The sequence below is a fragment of the Cyprinodon tularosa genome, unplaced genomic scaffold (assembly GCF_016077235.1).
Source record: "Cyprinodon tularosa strain WSP-4 unplaced genomic scaffold, ASM1607723v1 ctg97, whole genome shotgun sequence".
Classification (NCBI taxonomy): domain Eukaryota; kingdom Metazoa; phylum Chordata; class Actinopteri; order Cyprinodontiformes; family Cyprinodontidae; genus Cyprinodon; species Cyprinodon tularosa.
Window position 1 is genome coordinate 735,154 of NW_024039751.1, and position 24,979 is coordinate 760,132.

A 24,979-nucleotide genomic window follows, 5' to 3' on the forward strand; every position below is an offset into this window, starting at 1 on the left:
GGTTTACAAACTGGGCCCGCTGCATGTGAATATATATCCATGTGAAGAGCTGCCACTCACAGCTTAGCCCCTCCCTGCCCGTAAAACCCCACAGAGAGAGTAGGAGCAAAATGCTAGAGAGCGCATTCAGTGTTAAACCTTGCTCTACTTCTAAGCCATGCAGGACACGGGGCACTCAGATGTATATTTATTACCTTTTTGAATCAAAGTTATTAACACAACCTCAGAGAATTAAAGGTATAGTGGAGGATTTTTCATGAATTTTAATTAAAAAGCCGCCATCCCCACTTAAATGGAAACGCCGTTTTTTTTTTTGTTTTTGTTTTTTTTTACATTGGGCCCTTGATTTTACGTTATTACATCATCCCCTAGACATCAGCGCATCATCCGAGCGCCGGCTACCGTTCATTCCTGCTGCTAGTTTTACTCACATGCCTGGAAGATGTCTAGTGCTACTACCATAGATGATCTCGCTCTGGAAATGGAATTGAACGATTCAGATTAGCTAGCCGAATGAATAGAAGGAGTAAAGCGTAGCCGCCTGTGGCCCGGGCTGCCTGTCATGACTACAGTCCGGTGCGCGGATGATGTCATACACACTCCGCTTTGTTTAAAAAATATATAAATATAACAAATCTAACCGCGGATGTCTGGGGGACAGTGATTCGCCTACATGTTATGAATGCTGGTGCACCATAAAGAATAAATTATGAACAGTTTAGTTTGTGCCTTCAAGTCGTTGCCCATAGGAAGACGTCACTTGGATATAACCTCACGGAATATCTTCAGAACAGCTCCAAATGACACAAAACTCACATGGGTGAGGAGAATATGATGTAATAACATAAAATCAAGGGCCTAATGTAAAAAAATACGGTGTTCCCCTTTAAAAAAATAAAATGCACATGCACAACCCTGTACCTGCTTCTGAGAATCCCATTTCTGCTTGTGCACGCTTTGTTTAAAAGTTGCTTTTTTTCCATGATGTCAGACTCACCACAGGTAAGTGAAAATGGGGACGAGCACGTAGGACGGTCTTTACTAAACATATCACCAGAATGATTGACAACTAGGAGGACCACTTATTTAGATGGTCCACCCAGAAAAAAGAAAATTCTCGGGTGGAAATGATGCATAAAGCTGGGAAGTCCAAAACCTTAAGAGATCTATGGCATCCTGACACAGGTTTTTGGTTTATATATAGAAAGACAGCTGGTTTGCAGTTCTTACAGCAGCCTGATTGAGTTTAATAAATGCTGTCAATTATTCTACTGGCTCAACTTACAGGAGGCCTGAACAGACCAGGGAAAAAGAGTCGAGCTTTAACCTGCTTTATACAGCTTCTGCCATTTCTCACACTGTTAACCATTTTCTCTAATAGTCACTTCACTTTAATCCGAAAACTAGTTCAGTTTTTAAAAAGTTCCCTTTTAGTTTTCTGGTTTATTAGCAGAAACTAATGGATAAGTTCTGGCAGTATTGGAGTATAATCTTAAATTTCCAGCAATGGACCTTCTAAGTGTTAAAAATGAATTAAAAGTATCCTGTCGGGTATTTTTTTAAAACCTATATCTTCAAATTTAGAAGTTTCTAAAGTCACAAAAGCACTTTGTTAGAACTATTGATAGTAGCTTCAGAGTAATTGCAAGGTAAGCTGTTAGTGTAAGTATTGCAGTGTGAGCTCTCAGTCCAACCATAGCGACCTGTAAGTTCAGAATCCATTTTAATGTTCAGAATGGCGTTGAAAAAGCAAAGTATCTGAGGATAAATGGTTTCTGGGAAAGCCCAGACAAAGTAACCTGTAAGTAATGCTCAAAGTAGCCTGGAACATAATGCATGGGTAGAAACCATTCTAAATGAACCCTGATGTTTGGTTTCTGATATCAAAGAGAGATTTTCCTAGAAAGGTTTTTGTTAGTAATCAGAAAGTTATCTGTAGCTTCTAAGAAAGCACTGAAAAGGTAACTACAAGGTAATGGAGAAAATGTTACTGCGGACACAGTTAAGATAATCTGTATGTTGTTGAGGTTTCAATAATGAATAATTGAACTTAATTTTTTCACATTGGAGAAATTAACCTGCCATCGTGGGGTGCCTGGGGAGCAGTGTGGGGTTAAGGGTCTTGCTCAGGGACCCAAAGTGGCAGTCTGTGGGATTCGACCCTTTAACTCCAAACTCTATGCCCTATCAATTAGGCCGCCACTTCCCAATAATGGCCACGTTCTAAAGAAGCTGAGAAAGTAGCCAGTAGGATCCTTCAAAGTACCTGATAGTAACATGTAATCTTTAAAAGGTTCCCTAAGTAGGACATAAAATTAAATTTCCTGTAGAGTTACCAAATAAAACGTAGACTAAAATTCCTTCTGTTTAAAGAATGAAGATATCACAACTTCTTGGCTTGTCTGGAAATAGAATAAATTTCAAAAGAAGTAAAAATTGAAATGATGTTTTAGGTTAATATCCATTTTTTTCTTGACTAACATTCTTCTCAGTGTAAAGTTTTCCTTTTCAATAACAGCCTTTTCCTTCTATTTGGACTAAAAAAGGCTAGATCTCTCTGCAGAAGTTGGACGGTATCATCCGTTCAGCCATTGTTTTAAGTCGGGCATGAAAAATGCAAAGCCCCCTTCTTTTTACTGCGTAATTGAGATGAATTTACAGCTGTGAATAAAACGGCAGTAACAGCTCTCCTGAGTCCGGAGTGAAGGTCAGCCCACCGCTGGGGAGGGTGGATGGAAAAGGGTTAGATTTGGTGAAGTAATGACCATGTAGCCACAGGGAATCCCACAGTCGCAGCGCTGCGTGTGTGGCCCTGAGCGAGCGCAGAACAAGCTCTTTCCTGCGCTTCCTCATCCATCCAGAAACGTCCGTTAGTGCCGCCGACCTGGGCTCCTCCTTCAGTCCGCTTGAGTCGCTCTGAACCAATAATGAGCCAGAACTCAGAACTTTGAGCTCAATTAGTTTGTTTCCCAGGTAGCCCTGCAAAGCTCTCCCTGCTAAAAGGCCCTGACAATCCCACTGTCAACCTGTGCCGGAGCAATTAGTGAAGCCAAACACATGCACACTCACACTCTGGGTCCATCAGACTCCACCAGAAGCATTAGCTGTGTCAGAGTGTCTTCACTGCAGTGGCACTGCTGCTTATTTAATGCCTGAAGGAACACTGAACACGTCCTCTACAAGAATAAAGCTTCTGATGGGCATTTTCTACCCCGTTGAAGGTTTTCACACCAGCCGTGTGACGAGAAACGACTCTCACATCAAAGCTGCAAACATCTGTCATGACACATCATTAGGAAGGCTATTTCATTCCTTTCTTCTGGATTATTTTAATCTATTCATCTAAGGAAGTGGTTCCAACTATAAGATGTATCCCAGAGATATTCTGCTGCAATGTCTGAAAGGATCTCTAATATAGAAAAGTATTAAACGGACTCTGAATTCAACCTTGACTTGAATGGGCTCAGCATATGTGGATGTAGGGATTTGCTCTGATTCTTCTCTGCAGGTCTGCAGAAACTAGGCGAGTCCCTTATTAAAAAAAAAAAAAAAAAAAAAAAAAAAAAAAAGCTCCCAGTTTGTCTTTTTGCAGTTTTGATTTCTTTTCTAAGACCTCTCTCCAATTTAAACCATAGGGAAATGTAGAAGAACTTTAAATGAACTTAGAACATGCAGATTTCTGAAATAAAGTTTGAAGCTCTTATTTATCTCTTATTTCTTATATCTTTCCTCCCACTAGACATTTTCGTTGTAACTACTGGAAGTGGTATCAATTAGGAGTTTTTCTGCATCTCTTTGGACTTGATGCTTTTTAAAACGGTTTCCATCCAGTTGCTACTCTTATACTTTAGATTTAACCTTAGACAAACTTTATTGTCATGTCATATACAGTGTATACAAAACAAAATTTCAATGCGTACATCTTTCAACAATGAATGAGCAGCTTACAACAGTGAAATTAAGATTATAAAGTGCAGCAGTGATCAGAATATAAACAGTGTAGGAGAAAATGAAAGCCAGTTAAAAGTCATGGTGCAAGAGACATTAATACGAACGTGTTCAATTAAATATGGTGCAAAATGCATTGGAACATAGAGTTGTGTTCTATTTAAAGGATTATGAAAAAAACTCACCCATGTTGGTAGAGCAAATATGATGTTCACAGTGTGATGCATAGACTTGATTAGAGTTTCCACAGTTCAACAGTGTGTTGGCAGTGAGGAAGAAGCTGTTGCAGAACCTGCTGGACCTACAGTGGAAGCTGCAAAGCCTCATCCCTCTTTAAGGAATAAACCAATTTTTATTTTAGCTCATACCACACAAAAAATAAAAACTGGGCATTTAGGTCTGTATTTGTAATGTCAGGCTTTCCTCAAAAACAACATGGTCTAAGTTCTTTAGTTACGGCATAAACCAGCTCATAATCCCCCTCACCCCATTTCCACATTAGGCAAGGCAAGGCAAATTTATTTGTATAGCACAATTCAGTACAAGGACAATGCAAAGTGCTTTACATGATTAAAATACAGGAAAATAAAACAAAGCAAGTAGAAAAAAAATAAATAAAATAAAATAAAAATGCAGACACAAAAAAGAATATTAAAAACAGTTGGACTAAAGAAAATAAAAGTTGAATTAATGATGTTTCAGTTGCACTGTTTAACTAGAACAGTTGAAGGCAATCCTAAACAAATGTGTTTTTAGTGTTGATTTAAAGGAACTCAGGCTTTCCGCACTTTTACAGTTTTCTGGAAGTTTGTTCCAGATAAGTGGAGCACAGGAACTAAATGCATTTAATTAAACATTAAACAACAAGGAGGCCATCATGGTATAAAATGGCTTCTGCAACGTCCCTGTTACCTATCTTGTTAAATGATAGCGAGGTTTGTTTATATAGATAATTTATTGATAGTGTTTTATTAGTCTGTGTAGAATATAGATTTTACATAGGAATAACTTGCCACGGCCATTCGAGGGTAATGGAGATCTCTACAGTCACTAGTTTGTCAGCTCTGCGCTGCCGTAGTGCAAAGATGTCTGCCTCATCAGTGAAAGACCCGCCCCTATGCAATTATAAATAGCAAATTCTAAGGCAACGCAAACATAAAGAGTGACATTTTCCATTTATAGATGATAAAAAAACACACTTATCTATAAAATATTACATCTCTGTAATTATTAGACACTGTTGCTTTAAATCCATAAAAAGAAGGAATACGTTTTTTTAATATTTTCCAAATCTGATTATAAGTTTAGAAATTGGATAACAAAGTAATTCTAATGTTGCATTAAAAAATAGTCTGATCTTTTTGTTTAAATAACCCAAAAGTATATAATTTTATCATTTAGCTAGTTGCAATGAAAACACTATGGTAAGAGTGATATTTTAAAAGCTTTTTTTTTATGCCAGATGTTTGAAAATTAAAGTAAAATTAAAAATGAAATTTTATTAATTGATTTTTTTATTCAGATATGTATTCTTTTAGTTACTTGAGCAGGTAGGTGAGACAATTTTCCGAAGGAAAAAGATGGTTTACATTTAAAATAAGAAAAAGAAAACGGCTCCATTAATTTATTACAAGTGTAGAATATCTAATTATCTTTTTTTTTTTTAGGGTAAAAGTAATTATAAAATTTGGCAGATCATCTTATGTAACTGTTTAAATTAGGGGAAATGTTTTTTTTTTTAAATACATTTTCAACCAAGTTTGTTTTGTTAATGCAGTTTAGCTGTGATTCTTTAGCATTACAGTAGGTATTGGCTCTGTGAAGGTAGGGTTGGTGCATTGGCTGGTTAGGAGTCACCATATTTGGTGGGTCATATAATATTGTGTTAAACTGCGCATTTTATCACCTGAAAAAAAAGACAAACGATATGTACTGTAATAGGAAGTTTTATTTTGAAAGGTAAAAGTATGGAGGCCGTGGCTCAAGCTCAGCAGACGAGAAAAATTAAGCAAGCATAAAAACATGGAAGGCCTTCCAGGCTGCAGCCATATCGTCTCAATCGAACGGGAACATTTTAGAGTTTTAGTCATGAAAAGTTTGAATTTAGTGAAACTAGTGGAAACTTGTTAAAACAATTACGCATTTCATCACGTTCTTGTCATCTTCTGTAGTGAGATTCTTTTATTTACCAAAAGCACTCCATTGTTTGTCTCTGCAAGGACCAAGAGCAAAATTAGTGAAAATGCATCTCATGTGTGAGAGGCAGCACCAAAAGATGTGGTTTTATAATGTTTTTCAGAATCCCTGTTTTTTTGTCTTTGTTTTCATAAATGCAATGAAGCTCAGAGATCAAACTGTTTTTCCTTCTAAAATTTCTTTTATATTATACCAAATAATTCAGTCCGTCCTTGCTTGGTTAATTATTTCCTATTTTGATGCAGGACCCCATGTGTTTGGATCCTAATTGAATGAAGTCCTTTGGATTTAACATTAATGAAGTTAAGGATTAACAAGTCATGGGGCTGCATTATTAAAAAGGGAAATGGCAGAAAAATCAGATGACTAACGGCCAGTGCGGTCAGAAAAGTCCACTCTATGTCAGGGTTCATCGATGGTCTCAACTATGTGGTAGGGGGTTCTTCATGCTGGGTTGGATTTTTTTATCTTTTGAAAGATATATTTTTTTAAAGAATAACTAAGAAAGTACCTTTGGAAAGCATTAGGAACTTGGTTTGGATCAGAAGGTCTAGCTGCTTTGAAGGAAAATGGAAAAAAAAATCATGTGTGGGATTCAATAAAAAGTAGAAAGCAAAGATTACTAAAGGAAGTAAAAAACATTTAAGGCCATTTTAGAACACAAATCTAGTGTATTTCAGATGTAGTCATGTTTCCTACCCAGGCTTCATCTAAGATTAATCCAACAGACCTCTGAGTCTACATGATTTGAGGAAAACATGTACCCCATTTACACTACCCTTGAAAAACCGATCCATGCCGAGACCGGTCCGAGCTCGGATCTGATGACCGTTTACACATCACACTATCTCAGTTCCTCGACTCCTCGCCTCCTAGTGACGATCTGTGGTATTACTGCCAGTATTGGAGGAAATCAAGCAGTTGGTGGCGGTAATGCACCAAAAGTTGTTTGCCAACCACCATAAAACACAAGAAGAAGACGACGAAGGAGGGAATCAAGCAGATCAAAATGGCGGGGCCCATCACATTCAGAAAGTTATGCTTGATTATTATTGCTGTATTTCGGGGTTATTATTCAAAATGCCATTACTTAAAATGTTGTGTGGAGAAGATTTCGATTGTTGTTTATAGTTGTTGTTGTTCTTCTGTTTTGTGTTGGTTGGCAAACAACTTCCGGAGGGGCATTACCGCCAACTACTGGAATGGAGTGTGAATCGGGATGTGCAGCCAGACGGAGATGACGCGTTCTGCTCATGCGTTCTTGTTATCAGAGAACCGAGCCAGGGAAAAACCGAGCAGAGCCCACCTCTGGAACTGGTCTGCAGTTTGCTCGGTTTGGTTGTTTCTAGCTCGGTTCAGTTCAGTTTGCTTTCCACTTACACACGATAAGTTATCTCAGTTACTGAGCTCGGACCGGTCTTGGCACGGTTTTTCAAGGGTAGTGTAAACGGGGTAGTAGTTGCATTTGTTTAGTTTAGTTTTTCAGTAACCTTTATCCATCCATCCATCTTCTATCACGCTTTATCCCTGCTGGGCTCACGAGGAGTGCTGGTGCCTATCTCCAGCTGACTACATGCGAGAGGCGGGGTACACCCTGGACAGGTCGCCAGTCCATCACAGGGCAAGACAGACAAACAGGACAAACAACCATTCACACACACACTCACACCTAAGGACAATTTAAAGAAGCCAATTGACCTAACCGTAATAATTTAGGACTGTGGGAGGAAACCAGAGAGAACCCACGCATGCTCAGGGAGAACATGCAAACTCCATGCAGAAAGTCCACAGGCAGGGAATCGAACCTGGAACCTTCTTGCTGCAAGGCAGAGCCTTTATTTTCCCCATTATTTTTCATCATCATCATGTTGTCCTCATTCTTCAAAGTTCATTACCTGCATCAGTATCTGTCAGGTTTGAGCGTTGAGGCCAGAGAGTTTCCATCCAACTGTGTAGACACAATATTAGCATGCTCACCATGAATGCTTAGCACAGACTAGGGCCAGCCAGCATTGGGTCCTGTGTGAGTCAGTGAGTCCTCTACCACTTTGATGATAAACACATTATTATTGTGGGATTAATAGGTTATCCTCAATGAAAGAACTTAATGAATAATAAACATGACCCTCCACAAAAAAAAAGAACTTGATAGAGAATGTTATGAAATTCACCGTAACAACTTGATTTTTTTTTTGTTGTTAAGCATAAACAGTAGTGTATAGTATTTCCTGAAAGCGCGCACCTGCGCGATCACAACGCTACGGAAGCCGGCAGACCAAACCAGATGAAAGTGCGCATTCAGCGTCTGCTCTGCCAATAATGCAAGCGTAGAAGAAGAAATGTGCTGTTTACCTGTGCAAAGAAAGAAACAACGAAAGAAAAATGTCTGAGGACTTCAGTGTTGAGGAAGAGCATGAGTTCTTTGCCGAGCTGAATGCGCTGGTTTGGTCTGCCGGCTTCCGTAGCGTCGTGCACGCGCAGGTGCGTGCTTTCAGGAAATCCTATACACTACTGTTTATGCTCTAAAAACATTCTAAATGACTTCGTTTCGAGTAAATTCTGGATGCTACCCACTCAGGACACTTGGAATACATTGGAGGAGCAGTATGGAGGAATATTGAAACGTTTTTGTGGACTTTTATGGACCTTTCTGTCTCGGGCACCATAGACCTCCATTATTTGAATGTCAGCAGACAGCAAGAAGCCTCCCAGATCTCCAGATGCATTTGAGATATCAAAAAAGTACTCCAGAGTGTTGTTCAGCATGGGGGTGAGTAGAAAATGAAGGCTAATCATGTTTTGGGTGTACTATTCCTTTAATGCATAAACAGGACATTTTTCCCCTAATAGATTTAAGTCTGTGAATTGGAAAATCTGGTGACGCAGGAATATTTTGGAGCTTTGGATCGCTCTCGATTTTTACTGAACGAGACGAGTTTCCTTAAATCAACCTGTTGGAACAGAAGTGTAGCAGCACATGCAACAGATGTTCGTTGCCTTTTGTCAGACATTGATTTTCATGGGGTGTGTTTGGTTTTTGACCTAAATATAAATGGACCTTTCAGCAGAGGTACTTGACGGTAAAAGTCAAATGTGCCGTGACTTTGACCGCCGTACGGAGCAGCCTCTGACTCCCTAGTTGATTATTTCTTTTTCTTGTTTCCCTCAGTTCTCTGACCCTGCTAAAGACCCTGCATAGTAAATAACGCGTTTGCATACCATTCACGCTTTTCTGCGATGACTGCTTTCCATATACAGTGGATGGCTGGTTGGCTGTCCACAGGAGGGTTTGCCGTGTGCGGTTGCGCGTGCCTGTGCTGCTGCGTGTGGGCGAGCCCGTTTCTTTTGATGCACAGTTCAAAGTGAGAAGGCATTATTTATTCATGCCTTTGTTGTTCTTATTTCCTCTGTGAGTCAAAAATTCCTGGCATTCCATTTTAGGCAGATCACTGATAACTGTGGGCGAGCCGATGGTGTCTCTGCTGAATGAAACACGTGCGTGAGCACAAACATTAAGAAAGTAGAGGTCTGTTGATACGTCCTCTACCTTGGCTATGTTACTTCCACGACCCCCTGTTACATGCTGGGTCTTCCGATGCAGAGATGGATCTTTTTCCAGCAATATTTATAGGATCCTGTTTGAGTTTTAGATGAAATGGAGGAAGAAGGAAAAAAAAAAACATGGGGGGCACTGACTGTTGGAACTATATCAAAGAAGCCGTGTACTTCATTGACGTGAAGTGGCAACTAATCTGACAGCATGCCGAAGCGTCGTACCCCGTCTTTTAATGATCATTTTACATTTCTGTTTATAGGAAGTTATTTCACACATTATAATAATCTTTCTTTTAATTAGCAACCTTAGAAGTTCCTGTTATAATATATCTTATAATAATGTTATTGTTATATCTTAGAAATGCGTTTAATAATGTGTAAAAAGAAAAAAAAGAAAAAAGGGTTTTGCTTTTTCAGTCAGTATTTTATACAGCTGATAAAAGAAATTAAAATAATGCTGATGATTTTTGTTTTTTGTTCAACAAATATCCTCTTGATACAACAGAAAATTCAGATTGTTTAGAAAATTGCTGCTTATCAATTAGTCGATTGATAAAATGAATTAACTTCAGATAATTTAATTAATTAATAACTTGTCATGGTGGTAGGGCTGGGCGATAATTCAATAACGATATATATCGATCGATAGACGTGTGGCGCAATAGAAAAAAACAGTGTCGATAAAAGTTCGATAAAGAAACGCAGTTTTCCTTCCTTCTCAGTGTAGCCTAGCATGTAGGTTTATGCTAGTCACTACTTCCTCCCAACCAATCACAATCGCAGGCACGCCGTCACAAAGCGCCGCCCTCTCAAACCATAACACAGAGCACATGAAGATGTTGCAGCAAGGAGAGGCGGAGAAAATTGTTCCAAAGAAGGGTTTTTGTAGTTCGCCAGTCTGGCAGTATTTCGGTTATGGCAAGTCGGACAAAAAACAAACTACAGTCATCTGTAAAATGTGTAGGGAACCAGTGAAAACAAAGTCTGATAACACAACCAACTTTTTTTTTTTTTTTTTATCATCTTGGCCGCTCACACCCGCAGGAGTACGAGCTGTGTAGGCCCCGGTGCGGCTCTCCTCCGAGGAATCTTCGGGAATTTCGGGAAAATATATATATAAAGTTCTGGGCAGTTTCCCACGTAGTTCTAACAATTGAGAGAAAAATGCTAGTAATAATAGAATAGAATAATGTTATATTTATTTTGGTCACTTTTCTGGTCACTTTAGTTTATTCTTTGTCAGTATTTAATAACATAACATTCTGTTATGGTTAAAATAAAGATTTAATTGGAAGTCTGTGTTTGTGTTCTTTATTAAAATTAAATAATTTAGCAATATCATAAAAAGTCCAGGCAGAGCTGCACATAAAATATGGTTTCAAATCTTTTCAATAAATATCGATGTCGATCAATATGCATTTTTTTTTATCGATAAGCTTTTTTTCTATATCGCCCAGCCCTACATGGTGGTATTATCTCATAAATTTTTAATGGCCCTTTAAAGTTATTGGTACATTAGCCAGCTAATGTCTATGAAAATACATAATTGCTAGCCCATTAGCTTATTCGTGTGAGTGTTAGCATGTCAGAATTTAGCATTAGGCTACTAAAGTTTGTTAAATGTGTTCATATTTAGAAATTTTTTTGTAATATATCAATATTTTGCGTTTGTTTTGCTAATGTTACACTTTTTATCACAATATTTTGCTTGCTTGCTAATGCTACTTTTACAATGTTAGCATGTTGCTTTAGCCTGTTACCATTGGTGTCAGCTGTTGTTGTTTATCCTCTCAAAAATTCAGGTAGGAGTGCTGTTAAAGAAGTGAACAACTAAAGAACTTCATTCTTAGCTTGAAGTACGGCTATGGAACCATGATCCTGTGGGTCCTCTAACCCTCAACCTCTCAAAACCCACCAGTTTAAAGCGTTTAGACATAACATGTAGGCGAATCACTGTCCTACAGACATCCGTGGTTATATTCTTTTATATTTATATATATATATATATATTTTATTTTTTTTTAAACAAAGCGGAGTGTGTATGACGTCATCCGCGCCGGCTACCGTTCATTCATCCTGTCTGCTGCACTGCAGCAAGTTTTACTCACATGCCTGGAAAATGTCTAGTGCTACTACCACAGATAATCTCACTCACAGTTTTATCCCACAGATAAAACACCTATTATTTTCAAGAATAAAGAAAAAAAAAACGTAGTCTTCTTTGAACTGATGCAGCCTGGGCTGGGTTTTACTCGCCCAGTTTTCATGTATATATTAAGAAACTAGAAAGTGTTCGCTTTCAAATAATGTATGGTTTTATAAGTTATTTGAGTTTCCATTTGGGTATGCAAAATCGGCAAAATTTCCCAAAATGAGGTGGAATTAAGGTATTGGTATTGAGAGGTTAACATTTTTCTCAAGTTTGTCACTATAAGTGTCTCTTTGTCAGCATTAGTTCAGGTCTTGTACCATTAGATAAATCGTCAGTGTTCTGTGCAGCACATATATCGAATAACATTTTGACTCCAATGTGAATTTTATGGTGGAATGAGTGGACAAGCATAACTACTTTTGTTTTTTTTAGCCCATTGTTTTTATAACTCTAATCGATGCTGGAAAGATGGCCATTTCTCAATATGTGGACTTGTGCGTTCTCATGTGCTTGTGTACTTGTGGAACGTCATCAGCCTCAGACCTAGTAGTGTTCCATTTCACAAGAACTGCACACCTGTCAATCACCTGCAAAACGTCTGCGCTGTGGCAGGGGGTGGTGAGCAAATACACTTCCTGTCAACTCGGGGAGCCGCTCTCCTGCGCCCTGAGCTCTGCTATACCTTTATATTGCAGAGGAGCTACTGCACATGTACATCTTTTAAAGAGAGTCAATGGGCAAAGAGTCTGCGCCCCAGGAAGGAAATACGTCACCAGTCGGACTAAAAATGGAATGACGCGTTACTAGTCATGAAAGATTAAATATTTATCTTGCACATCTAAAAAATTGTATGGATATATTTCGAAATAATTTACATTTTAGTTTAAAATTAAACCATAAAAAATATACATAGTATTATTTTATGTCTTAATCAGGGTCATTGGGTAGGGGCGTCGGCGCCCTAGCGCCCTGTATTGGCCTGCCGCCACTGCTAGAGACTATTAATAACAGGAGGTGAAATGCAGCTCCAGACGAGCAGGGCGTGGTGATGTCACAAGTACGCTTCTCTTCCAATTGACCCATATTTATGCTGCGTGCTCCTGTTCTCCTCGAGTCCATATTTTCCTGTGTTCTTCTCAAGAACATACTTGGCGAGGACACTAATCCGCACTCGCTTTCTTGTGAACTGATAAACGGCCATTCTCTCAATCTGTTACTAGCTTCATATTAACAGTTAAGATAAAGAAAAACACGTTTATCCTTTTTTTTTTTTATTAAAGTCAATAGGCATCATGGTTTGCAACAGTTCCTGGTCAAGCTAGAATTTTACCCACTCAGCTTAATCTCTAGCAATTTGGACTTTATCACAGCTTGTTTGTGCTCATGTAGAAACCATCCGAAAGTGAAGGTAGATATGTTGCCTCATAAAATAAAACCTCAGCGTCAGCCATTCTGTCATTTATGCATGTCTACCATGTGAGGTTGCAGTATGTTGCATGTGCCTGTCTGTCTGTCAGGGAAACTGGGGTGAAAAAAGGGAATGCTCTAAGGTGACAGAAGTGGGTTTCTGTGGATGGGGAGTCGTCCCTGGAGGCTGCGTTCCAGCCGATCAATAATTGACTGGCCTGGTTGTTTGGCAGGAAGCTCTTCAGAAGATCCGGCAGAAGAACACAATGCGCCGTGAGGTGACGGTGGAGCTCAGCAGCCAAGGGTTCTGGAAAACCGGCATCCGTTCCGACGTCTGTCAGGTAATGCCCAGCAGCCGTTCATACGCACTAACCGCTGACACACATACTGCTACGTATAGCACATTAAAGGAGGCACAAACTCCAACCTCTGTGGAATTCACCTCTTTAGTCTACAAATCCACAGGCAGAGCAGCACTTTTTAAATCATCCTTTATTCATAACTCAGACATAAAACCTGACATGATGTCAAACAATAAAGGCCTTAAAGTTCTAAAACTAAACAGACGTTGAATTGCTTTTCTATTCTTAAAATAATATGAATCAGAAATTGATTAAAAAGGGCCTTCATTAAGACGTTTCAGTGACATACGAAGGCGTTCTGGGACTGAACTATTTTAGTTTTCTTTTTATTTTGTCAGAAACTTCAAATGGTATTCAGTTATGGTGTCCTACTTGTTTGCTTTTTAAATATATATGTATATTTTATAATTAGCTCTTTATTGATGATGGGACATAAAAAGTAGGAGGTTAGGGGGATATTTAAGTAGAAACAATAGAAGCACAGTTAGAACTATTCCTCAGAGTATTGGATAAAGTATTTGCACATATATGCACTTTATTTCATTTGATTTTAGTTGCAATATTTTTCCCCGACAGAGATTAATGTAACAGTTGATATTCAGGGGCAGTATCTGAACCCTCTGACACATTTCCACATTGTTTCACCGTGCAACTTTTCACAACCTTCAAACTGCAGATTGACAGCTATGAGTTTATTAAAGCTGATGCAGATACCAGTTATTTCACCTTCAGTCTAACCAGTTTTCTAATATCTGCTGCAGATATTTTGGTGGGCTTATACTAGAAGCCGGTCTTACTTTTTCTTGTATATATGTATATTTATGTTTATATATATATGTAAATACATATAATAAAAAAAGAACATGATAGAAATGTTACACAAGGCTCGAATTAAACAAATAGACAAAAAATAAACAATAGAGTGGAAGTGGAGAGAGCAGAAATGCACAGACTTCATGTGATCGTTATTTGTGGCGCTACATTATGAAGCAGATTTATGGTCTGAGTTTTGTTCCAACGTTGAAAGGAAAGATAATTTGTAAATGAAAATTAAGAGTAAAAACATGTTTTTGAAACAGAAATTGGAAAGCAATGGAATCTATTGAATTGAATTTTGCTATTTTCTCATATTTAATAAAAAATATATATATATTTAATATATATTTTATTTTCTTTAAAGTTTATTTTTAAAATGGCTCTTTCGGTCTCTGTTTTATGATTTTAATTTTTGTTCAAGTTGTTTTCCAGATCCCATCCTCTTTACTTCAGACCTTTCGCTCAAAAAAGTAATGTTGTATGTTAAATATGAAAAAAAATTAAACCTTTTTTTCCACATCACAAATAATTTGAAAAAATAAAATCTGAGGAAACAGCAAAGTCTTTTTTTTTTTTTTTTTCTAACTTCCAATTACAAAACATGTTCTATGCTTACAGCGATAATGGAACAAAATTCTCACCGTGCTGAATGCATTAAAGGCATGCATGTATCTGCCAACAGAGATGCAAGAAAAAAACACCAATATTGTCCCAAAATATCAACAGGTCGATTCTTCAGTCTGCCTCTACTCCAAAGTGCCTTATAGTGATTTTTGACTGGTTTAATGGCAATTACTTAATCCCAAAGCGCATTTTACTATTTTAGTAATTAATTTCTTCACAAATATTTACATGCAGATGATTGTTAACTACAGGAGCGAGGTCTGACAGGAGCAAGGCTGCCTTGCAGCGCTGTCATCCGGCTCTTTGGCCAGTGACAGTCAGGGCGCATAAGGTCAGACTGCAGCCCACAGGTTACAGGTCGACTCCTTCTTTCTGAGCCACTTTACAGTTCAGTTCAGTTTTTTTCTTTATAGCGCCTATTAGGAAAATCTCATCTTCAGCAACTTTATAGAGACAAAGTGCTCAAAAGACATACAGTTAAATTTCCACCTAAGGAAAACCAGCTTATTGCATCTAGTCATGGACTTGCAGGGCGCGCTCCTGATGGATGAACATGTTGGGACAGTAGCTGTTCGCTTCCATTGTGCAATGGACACTATAGCAATCCCTCACACTGAGCCTGCATGCAGTGGAGAGGAAAAACCTTATAACAGGAAGAAATCTCCAGCAGGACCAGGCTTAGTTTGAGGGGCCTTTTGCTGAGGGCAACTGGGTTTAAGGAGACAGAAGCGGGAATAGAAAAGGAACATAGAAGCACTGTATGAATACTGTCCATTTTTAAAAAACAGGTAACGGTAAACTAGCTCCACAGGTGACTCTCTCTAGGGAAGGAACTGTTAAGCAAACAAGCTCTGAGACAGATTCCATGGCAAAGGATGAAAGAGAGCACATACAGCTAGTTTCAGTAGAATCTGAGCCCACAGCTTTGTTTAGGAGTAAAGCAGAGCTAAACACTAAAAACAGGCCGAACTCTATCATCCATAATTGGAAGTGTTGGTGGCAGCAGTCCAGCTCATTTCTTTCTTTCCAGGATGGTGTTAATGTACAACCAAACAGGAATAGACCTTATAATTCTTATTGATATATTATAACAAAGGCTGTTATTTGTTCCATCTTATATATTTCCATCAAAATGTCTCTCCATTTACCAACTGTTGGGCTTTCTGGTTGTAATCATTTCCTCATGATAGCTTTTTTGCTGGCCACCAAAAGGATGTTCATTAAGTATTTGTCCACTTTCAGCCAGTCTTGAGAAACACATCCCACATACAAAGTCTTAAAGTCCAGCGGCAAATCCTCTGAAAATGCCGATAACGCTCTCTTTTACAATACATCAATAAGCATGTAATAACATGGTAATAACATAGCAAGTCGCACTATAGTACTTGGTAACACGAAAATGTTTTTTGGTGTAATTACCCCAAGATTAAGATATATGATTTCAAAATAATAAGCTGCATGTAATTATTATAATTGTATGTGACTATGTAATGTTTTAATTACTATTAGATTACCACATAAAATTTTTTTGTTATTGTCCGCAGCCTACAAATATAAAACTGAACTCAAGTTACATATAAATAAGAGTTAGTTATTGAAGAAGATTGGCTTGCTTTATTCTAGGATTGGGTTTTATGTTATATACCAAGTAATAAACTGCATTTTAACAGATAACACTTTCATTTATTGCCGTCTGCAAAATGAATTTGAGTTACCTGGTAATAACGGTTTGAAATCAAAGGTGTCTGACTTTAACTTGTCCACCTAAAATTTGATGCACAGTACTTAGCAAGATTCTCCATAAAGTTTTTCTTGTTACCTAGTAATATCAGGGTTTCTGCGGGTCATTAAAAATAATTAAGTCATTGAATTATTATTTTTTAAATTAAGGCCTTAATTGGCATTACAATTCATTCAATGTGATTATCATGGCATTTAAAATGCTTCATAAAAATAAAAATAAAAAAATGTTGTCAAATACATCAGATTTAACTGGTTCCACGTGTTTGTGTGGAACTGCTCCTGGTTGATCCTAAAGCCGTATGTTCGGAACAGAAGCTCGAGGCACAGGAAAAGCTAGAGAATGGGGAAAATGTAAAATTTAACATAAGTGGCTGGAAAACGACAAATTCGGGACATGGCTGCAGCTTATCGATGGTAAAGATTAAGAAGGATATTGCCGTGTTTTTATATATATATATATATATAAGGGGTGGAACGGTTCACAAAATCCACTGTTCGGGGGTTGCTGACGGAGTATGAGGGATTTCGGGGTTAGCATGACATGTTGGTCATGTTGCTGTTAGCGTAAACAAAACATGTTGCACAATGCTTGCACACTGTTTTTATCCACAACTTTCTCTCCGCCGTCATCGTAGGTCGCTTTGAATGCAAAGCGCTCCCATACAGCAGACCTATAAAGTGCTGCTGGCGCGTCTTCCAACTCCTGTTATCTCATACGCTTCGCCTATGAGAAAAAGAAGCAGCATGAACCGAACGAAACACACGCGAACCGAACCGTTCGGACGGTTTTCATAAATCGTTCCATCCCTAATATATATATATATATATATATATATATATATATATATATATATGAGAGTAATGGGTACTTATTGATGGCATTAAAATTATATCTAAGAGCATTAAAAGAGCATTAAAAAAGCATTAAATTAGAGTTCCTCCTTCCTGTATAAACCCTAAATATAGTGTAACTTGCTATGTTATTACCATGTTATTACATGGTTATTGATACTGTAAAAGAAAGCGTTACCAAAATGTCTTGTAATGAGTTATGTATTTCTAACCAAAAACCTTGAATTTTTGGGCAATCCCAAAAGACATGGTGGTGACCACAGCAGACAGGGGATTTCTGGGATGGGGTAATTAAATACCTTATAAAGTTATTCCAGTTAAATTCCTGCCAGGTCATTGAACTGGGGCATTTCCATTGATATTGCCTTATTCTTTTCCACTCTTCATCTGATATTTCACTACCTGTTTCCCTTTGCCATTTTGCTTTAATATATGCTGTGGAGTGAGTTTTGTTCCTTGACAAGCAGTTATATCAAATTAAAAGGGTTCTGTAGTGGTGGTAGCAACATGTGAATATATAAAACAGTGTGAGTAAGTCTCTAACTGTCAAATATAGGCATTAAAAAGCTAATTTTGATGCTTTGTGACGTCATGTTAGATGATTAACATAAAATTCAGACATTTCAGACGTTTATTTTTTTGGGGGGGCCATTTTTCACTGTCTGTCGTTTTGCATGAATGCAGCTTTGATTCTTCTCCGTTTTTTAATTTAACCTCCAAACATACAGAGATGCCGATCTGTCTCCGCTAATAAAAAGGTGAGTGACGGGAATGAAAGCTGAAATTCAAAGTAAAACAAAAAACTACCCGGTGATCATCCTTCCAGAACATCCCTGTGTGTGCAGCTCCACTCAGGCAGACGCTGTCAGAAACTTTGCCTCTGATCTCTCCTCTATCTCTGCGCCACGTCTCCATTCGAGTGTCAGAATCAGTATGAGCAAAGTGGACCCCCGTCGAGCTGCAGCACTTACACCGTTCATCACGTAACGATCCCAACCTGACAGTTTATTTACATACAGCCTCTGCGCCTCGCGCGGTTTTCACCGACAACAAAAATGAAACGGGATGGGAATTTATTTTTATCTGCGTCTTTGTCTTTATTGCGGGGGAATATTTCAGGTCATGTTCACTTACATATACGCCTGTGAGTTAGCAGACCTAATGAGAGCTGAACCATAAATAGATGCAGAAGCATCCAAAGCTGCATGTGTTGTTGAGTTTCAGTGTAATGAAATGGAACAGCACACAGCAGCTTCTTACTATATTTTAATTTCTTGTCGGTCCTGCTAATCCTGGCCTTTTGCTCTGGAGATGATTAGCATCGGCTCTGCACTTGTTCTTCCTCCCAGTAACATCCCCGTATCGCTGTCTGCGGCGAAGATGGCCCACAGCTGATCCTCCTGCTCACGTTCGGCGAGGAATGACAGAAAGTTGTAGCCTCACGATCCAGACCCCTCTCCCGGCGAGGTCCGCCAAGGAAGAATCCTAACCATAATTGCTGTCCAATTATATTTGCTTCAAGCTGTACCGCCACGACTAATTGCCTCATGAATAATTTCAGTTGGAGCTGCGGCGCTGCACTCTGAGCACTGCGTGACAGAGACGAGAGATGGCCACTAAAAGTGACCCCTAATTTCTATATTTTGAAAGCCGACGGGTCTTTTCAGGAGCAGCTCTCAACTATGCCAAGGTTTTTTATTTATTTATTAGGCCTAAAAGGGTTTATTTTTTTGTTTATTTTTGATTTACTTCAGTAAATTTTTCCTTTTTTTTTTTTTTTTTTTTGATTCATGTCGGTGTGTTCCTCTGGCCTTTACCACATCAGTGAAGGCCATCAAGTCTCCAAAAACACATTTTAAAAATACAGGACTTTTATTCTGCCTCCTGCTGCAGTGAATAGGGTAGTCGGTAAGGAATGGCCTTCTCATTCATGTTAAACACTTTTATTGAATATTCAGATAAAGCAACAGATGTGACCTTGGAATGAGTGAAATGATTAAATGGAGAGAAATGCAGTGTACAAATCAGCGATTCTCAGGAAATCCAGCTAACTTTTAATTAAATCTGGAGCTTGGATTTTTAAATGTTGTTTTTGTATCTTGTTTTCTCACTGAAATTTAAAGTAAGTTTGGGAAACAAGAAGAAAAAAACTATTATTGCTTTTCGATTATATCTGCTTTATTTTATCTTATATGGAAATGAAGATATGAGCTTCTGAGCAAAAACAATATTTAAAAATCTAATTTTTAATATAAAAAAAACCCCTTAAAATCCTGTTAATTGATCGTTAGACAAATCTGTCGATTAGAAATATAGTAAAAACAGATATTTACGCAGTTTAAAATAAAACTTTTAATACCCCCTACCATTAAAACAGAGTAATCTTTTCTTTATGTTTCCAGTTAGTGGTAACAGCTTCCCAGCTGTGAAATACACTGGTTTGATCATCCTGCAATGGAGTGTTTACAGCAGGAGGTACTGATGCACTAAAAAAAAACACATTACATAATCAGGAAAGAATCAAAATATTCTAATGAATTACGACAATATAGTTTTTATTGTTTATAGTGTTTTATTATCCTGACTTGAGTCATTGAACATAAGGGGTGAAGCTGAAAGAAGTGGTGGAGTAGGGTGGTCCGTCAATATGGCCCAATAATACAGGTTCTCTGTTGAGAAACGGAAGGAAAATCAAGTTCCACATTTAAAGGATGCTTTATTTAGGCCTCCCATGGTTATCTGTCGGGATATGCAGAGCCTTGGGAAAGTATTTGACCCTTTTGACCTTTTGCCACATTTCAAGTCTCTTCAGTCTCAAACATAAAATCAGATAAATCAAATAAAAAGAATCATCAAGTTGGACGCAATCATGAAGTGGAATTAAATTTACTGGACATTTAACATGTTTGAATAAATAAAAACAAATGAAAGAATTGCTGTGCAAAAATTATTCAGCCCCTTGAGTTAATATTTTATAACAGCAGCTTATGTTGCGATTACAGCTGCAAGTCGATTGGGGTATGTCTCTATCAGTTTTGCACATTGAGAGACCATTCTTCTGTTTTGTCTGGTTCTTATTCAAATAGGGAGTAATCTCCATGTAATTCAGTAAGGAAAAAGGATTTTAAGGCTTAACAGAATTTATTCCAATCAAGTATAGCAGAACGATTGATAATGAGCAAATCATACATCCTAATCTAACTCTAATACTTCTTTTTTTAAAACTGGACCTCAGTGAGGTTGGATTGGGAGCGTTGGTGAACAGTAGTAAATTGGTTTCATGTCTGGACTTTGACCAGGCCGTTCTAACACTTGATTCTCCACTAAGAATTACAATTTTAAATCTTTATGTTTGAATCCTGAAATGTGGCAAAAGTTAAAAAATTTTAAGGAAGGAAAAATATATTCTTAAGGCACTGTATATAATTTAATATAACCTTTTGCCCTAAGTGAGATATTTGTTATATGGAGCCTAGACGGAAGCTCAGTTGAACAAACTCATTGCTCTCCTACATCCACCTGCGACACAGCCAATCAGCTTTGAACCACACCTCCATGTAAGCCAATCGGCATCCGAAGTTCATTTTAAGAGGCCTCCAATACGCAACTTGTCTGCTCCTGTGCGCGGGCGGCGGATGCGCTGTGACTTTATTCAGATGACCCCGTTTCAACCCACCTCCAGCCCCTCCTCCACTATCATAGCTAAAGCTTCATCAGGGTTTCTTTCCCGGACTCTTACTGCGTTCCGTGTCTCATTTCAACCTTTCCGGCAGAAGACCGCCATGTTGAGCCCGATTCTGCCAGAGGTTTCTTCCCAACGGGGAGTTTTTCCTCTCCACTGTCGCTTCATGCTTGCTCATCATGGACAGGTTCTCTCAACCTGTATTATCCAAACTGGACTTACATTTTCCAGTTCCCTGAGTGAAGCTCTAGTATCAACTCACACAATCCATAAAGCTCAGCAGACCGTCTCGCCAAACAGCAGTCTACAGACTGACCAACTTCATCTATATCCACTCCACCTCCATTTTCTGGCCTGGGAGGCAAACAGCCCTATTCTTTGCTCCTGTTCAGGCATATCTATCAAAATTAAGTGATATTTTTCCTGCAGAGGTCTGCGCGCCAAAGACAAAGTAATTGTATCAATGAATTTCTCCTAATTGTCTTTTCTCTTGGTGTGAGTTTTTTAGATTGAATTAATATTTTCTTTGAAGAAGGACACTTGTCTTAGCAATGAAGCTGCCTTTTCCCATGTGGGTGCCATCCATTTCACATCGTCACCTCACGTGATAATTTCTACTAAAAGCACACATAAGCTAATTTTTAGGTGGGATATTAGCCAAAAAACGGATTTTATCAGTCAGCATCTAAAATGTCCCATATCGTCTCGCTGTTAGAAACACTCTCTTTAAAGTTTCTGTAACCCATTGTTTAATTTTACATGGGTCGGTAGTTTTCATACCTTTTTGTTGTCGTCTTTTGATTTTTCTAACATTAAACAGTATAAAATAAGTAATGAAAGCTGGTACAATTAGTGCTAATATTTTATCTGTTCATTATAGGTATTGTTTCGGAAATGAAAAAGTTGTATCCGGATGTTCCTAAGGATTATCCAGACTTACATCAATCAAGCTTAAAACACATTGTGCCTGTTTTTAATGAAGGACTTGCATAATGACATTATTAAAAGCTAAAAAACTTTGCATCACAAAAAGACCCTTTAAAGGTTTGATTTGAATTTGAACAAATGCTTGAAATTTGATGCTGCTTTGTGGTAATGCTAATCATGATTTGAACAACTTTTAAACCAAGCCGCAGATATATTTTTTATTGAAAATGTAGTTTATGTGAAGATTACAATATATCAAGACTTATAAGGTTATAATGCGCATCAAAAGGACACATTTAAAGGCGTATCTGTGAAGCTCATCCTTTGCATTCCTTAACATGAGGGATTGCCTTCGCTTCAATGAGTTGATGGAATCAACTGGTTTTCCTTAGATAGAAAACTTTGAATCAATCTGACTGTATGATCTGGTAGAACTATAAAGTGCCTCTAGATGGCCTGTGTTGTGAATTGGTGCTTTATAAATAAACAGAATTTAATTGAATTGAAGTGAAGGCAACATGTAAACATCAACATAACATTAACTAAGTGGGCCCCTTTAGATGTTGTTTCCTGCTGGTTGAACAATCGACCCAGTTTATCCACACATCAGGAATGGTTAGTTTGACCTGCTTATACTGTGTGTTTATACCTGGACTCTTCTGTCTATTGATTATCAGCATTTGGGCTGTCGTCCCGGTAACAAGGGATGAGACATGAATAACACTGTGAGGTGGGGGTTGGACATGATGAAAAGGTTGCGACAGGTCAGGATCAAGCTTGTTAGCTGATCTAATTGATCTATTTCTGTTAGATCTAAGTCTGACAGTCTCTGTCAAGGCCTGCTATATATGCTTTTTACAGGTCTATATATATATGTTTACATGTTATTTACGTCTGGAGCTTGGCTTTTTTTTTTTTTATATTTGCACTTTTTATTGAAAATATTTTTTCCCGTACAAGTATACATACCGATTTTACATTTTTTTTTTCTTCTTTCCAAACACAACATCCAACAGAATCCGCGCATTTATTCTATACATGTATTGAACTATAAGCAAACAATTTACAGTCTGTGACTCTAAAAGGGTACCCAATCCCACACTATTAACAAAGTCTGATCTCAATGGTGAAATAAAACCTCGCCAATTTTCCCAATAATTTTTTAATTTTCCAGATTCAAATCTGATGGAAAAAGTCAGCCTTTCCATAATATAAATAAAGCCGGGAGTTGAAGTTAGATCTGTTATGTTGTACTGTAGATCAGGGGCCATTATGGCACACCGACTCCTCATCCATCGAAACCATAGTGCTGGTAAATTAAATGAACAAATATATGTTTGTGTGTTCATGTTTACTAAAGTTTATTTTCTTTTTTGTGAACAAATGGGAGCAGAAAGGATATAAATGACAAATAACTGCTTTGATAAAATGTCTGGAGGTCTGTTCGACATCACATAGAGGAACCTTGTCCTTCCTCCCTTTGCAGATTTTTTTTTTCTTCATATTTTTTCCGACCTAAAAATAAATTTCAAAGCCTCTGAAAAGTGAGTTTCATCAGTGGTATCTATACATGTACGTAATGCTCCTTTTATCCTTTGGTTCCACTGAAGTTTAAACATTTATCCTTGATGTCGGCGCTCTGTGAAGCCAAAGTGAAAATTCCTTGTTTGTGCAACCAACCTTGGCCAAAATGAAGCCGCTTGTGATTCAAACCTGGACTCTCTTTTAAAAAGGAAAGAAAAATGAAATGTAGCCATGAAAGGATGTTTTCAGTCTTTAAGCCACAGGTGTGTTGGTGCTGGTGGTGTCCAGAACATCCCAACATGATTGGTGAGCTTGTTAATTACTGGAGTGTCATCTCTAACAAGCCTTCACCACCTTATCTTTCTCACACACACACACACACACACACATATATCCCCAGTGTCGTCAGTCAGTCATCAGAACAGGCCAGGAGCTGCCCGAAGTTGTTTAATTGGCTGCTTAACGAGGCCTTGGGACCGTGTCACCGTGGCCCCCATGATGGCCCTAAGGCTGTGTGGTAATACCGCTGGTCCTCACATGGCTCAGGCCCCCCTCCCCCACCAGCAGCACTAATTAAAGCGAGCCGCTCCCTCGCCTCCTGTGCGGCGGTGCTGGGGTTAATGTGTGTACACTCGATGAGCCTCCCGGTAATGATTCCATAAGATCGTTCCTCTCCTCTCCGCAAACCCCCCACCTTGGCTACTTTCCCTCCACTTTGTTGAAACTTTTCGCCTTCATATGTGAGGGTCAGGAAGGGCTGTCAGTGTTTGCTCAAAGCTAAGCGCTTCAGGCTGTCAGAGAGGGCTTCGATTTCCACCGCTGTCCTGTCCAAATGTGAATTTCCCTCCCCGTTCCTCTTGTCATTCCCGCTCACACTCCAGCAATTGGCTTTTTGATTATTTCATCTCTCTGTTGCAGAGCCCCTCTTAATAAATAATGGCCGGCTGATTGATTTTCTCCCCCTGCTCGCTTCCCTTCATTCTTCTTTTCACACCAGACATGATCTCACCTTTTTTTTTTTTTTTTCTCCCCAATTCTGTGTCGTCCAACAGCACGCCATGATGCTCCCGGTTCTCACCCATCACATCCGATACCACCAGTGCCTGATGCACCTGGACAAGCTCATCGGCTATGTCTTCAAGGACCGCTGCCTCCTGCAGGTGAGCCACAACTCTCACAGTCCTCGGCTGC

The 24,979-nt window shown here is 38.5% G+C and overlaps 1 protein-coding gene across 1 annotated transcript in view; it reads left to right on the forward strand.

Moving 5' to 3' along the window:
• Positions 1–24,979, forward strand: part of drosha (drosha ribonuclease III) — a 235,815-nt gene that overhangs the window by 44,886 nt on the left and 165,950 nt on the right. The window contains exons 16-17 of the mRNA XM_038275611.1: positions 13,492–13,599; positions 24,841–24,948. Of these exons, the coding sequence (XP_038131539.1) occupies positions 13,492–13,599; positions 24,841–24,948 (216 nt within the window). The remainder of the gene's footprint in view (positions 1–13,491; positions 13,600–24,840; positions 24,949–24,979) is intronic.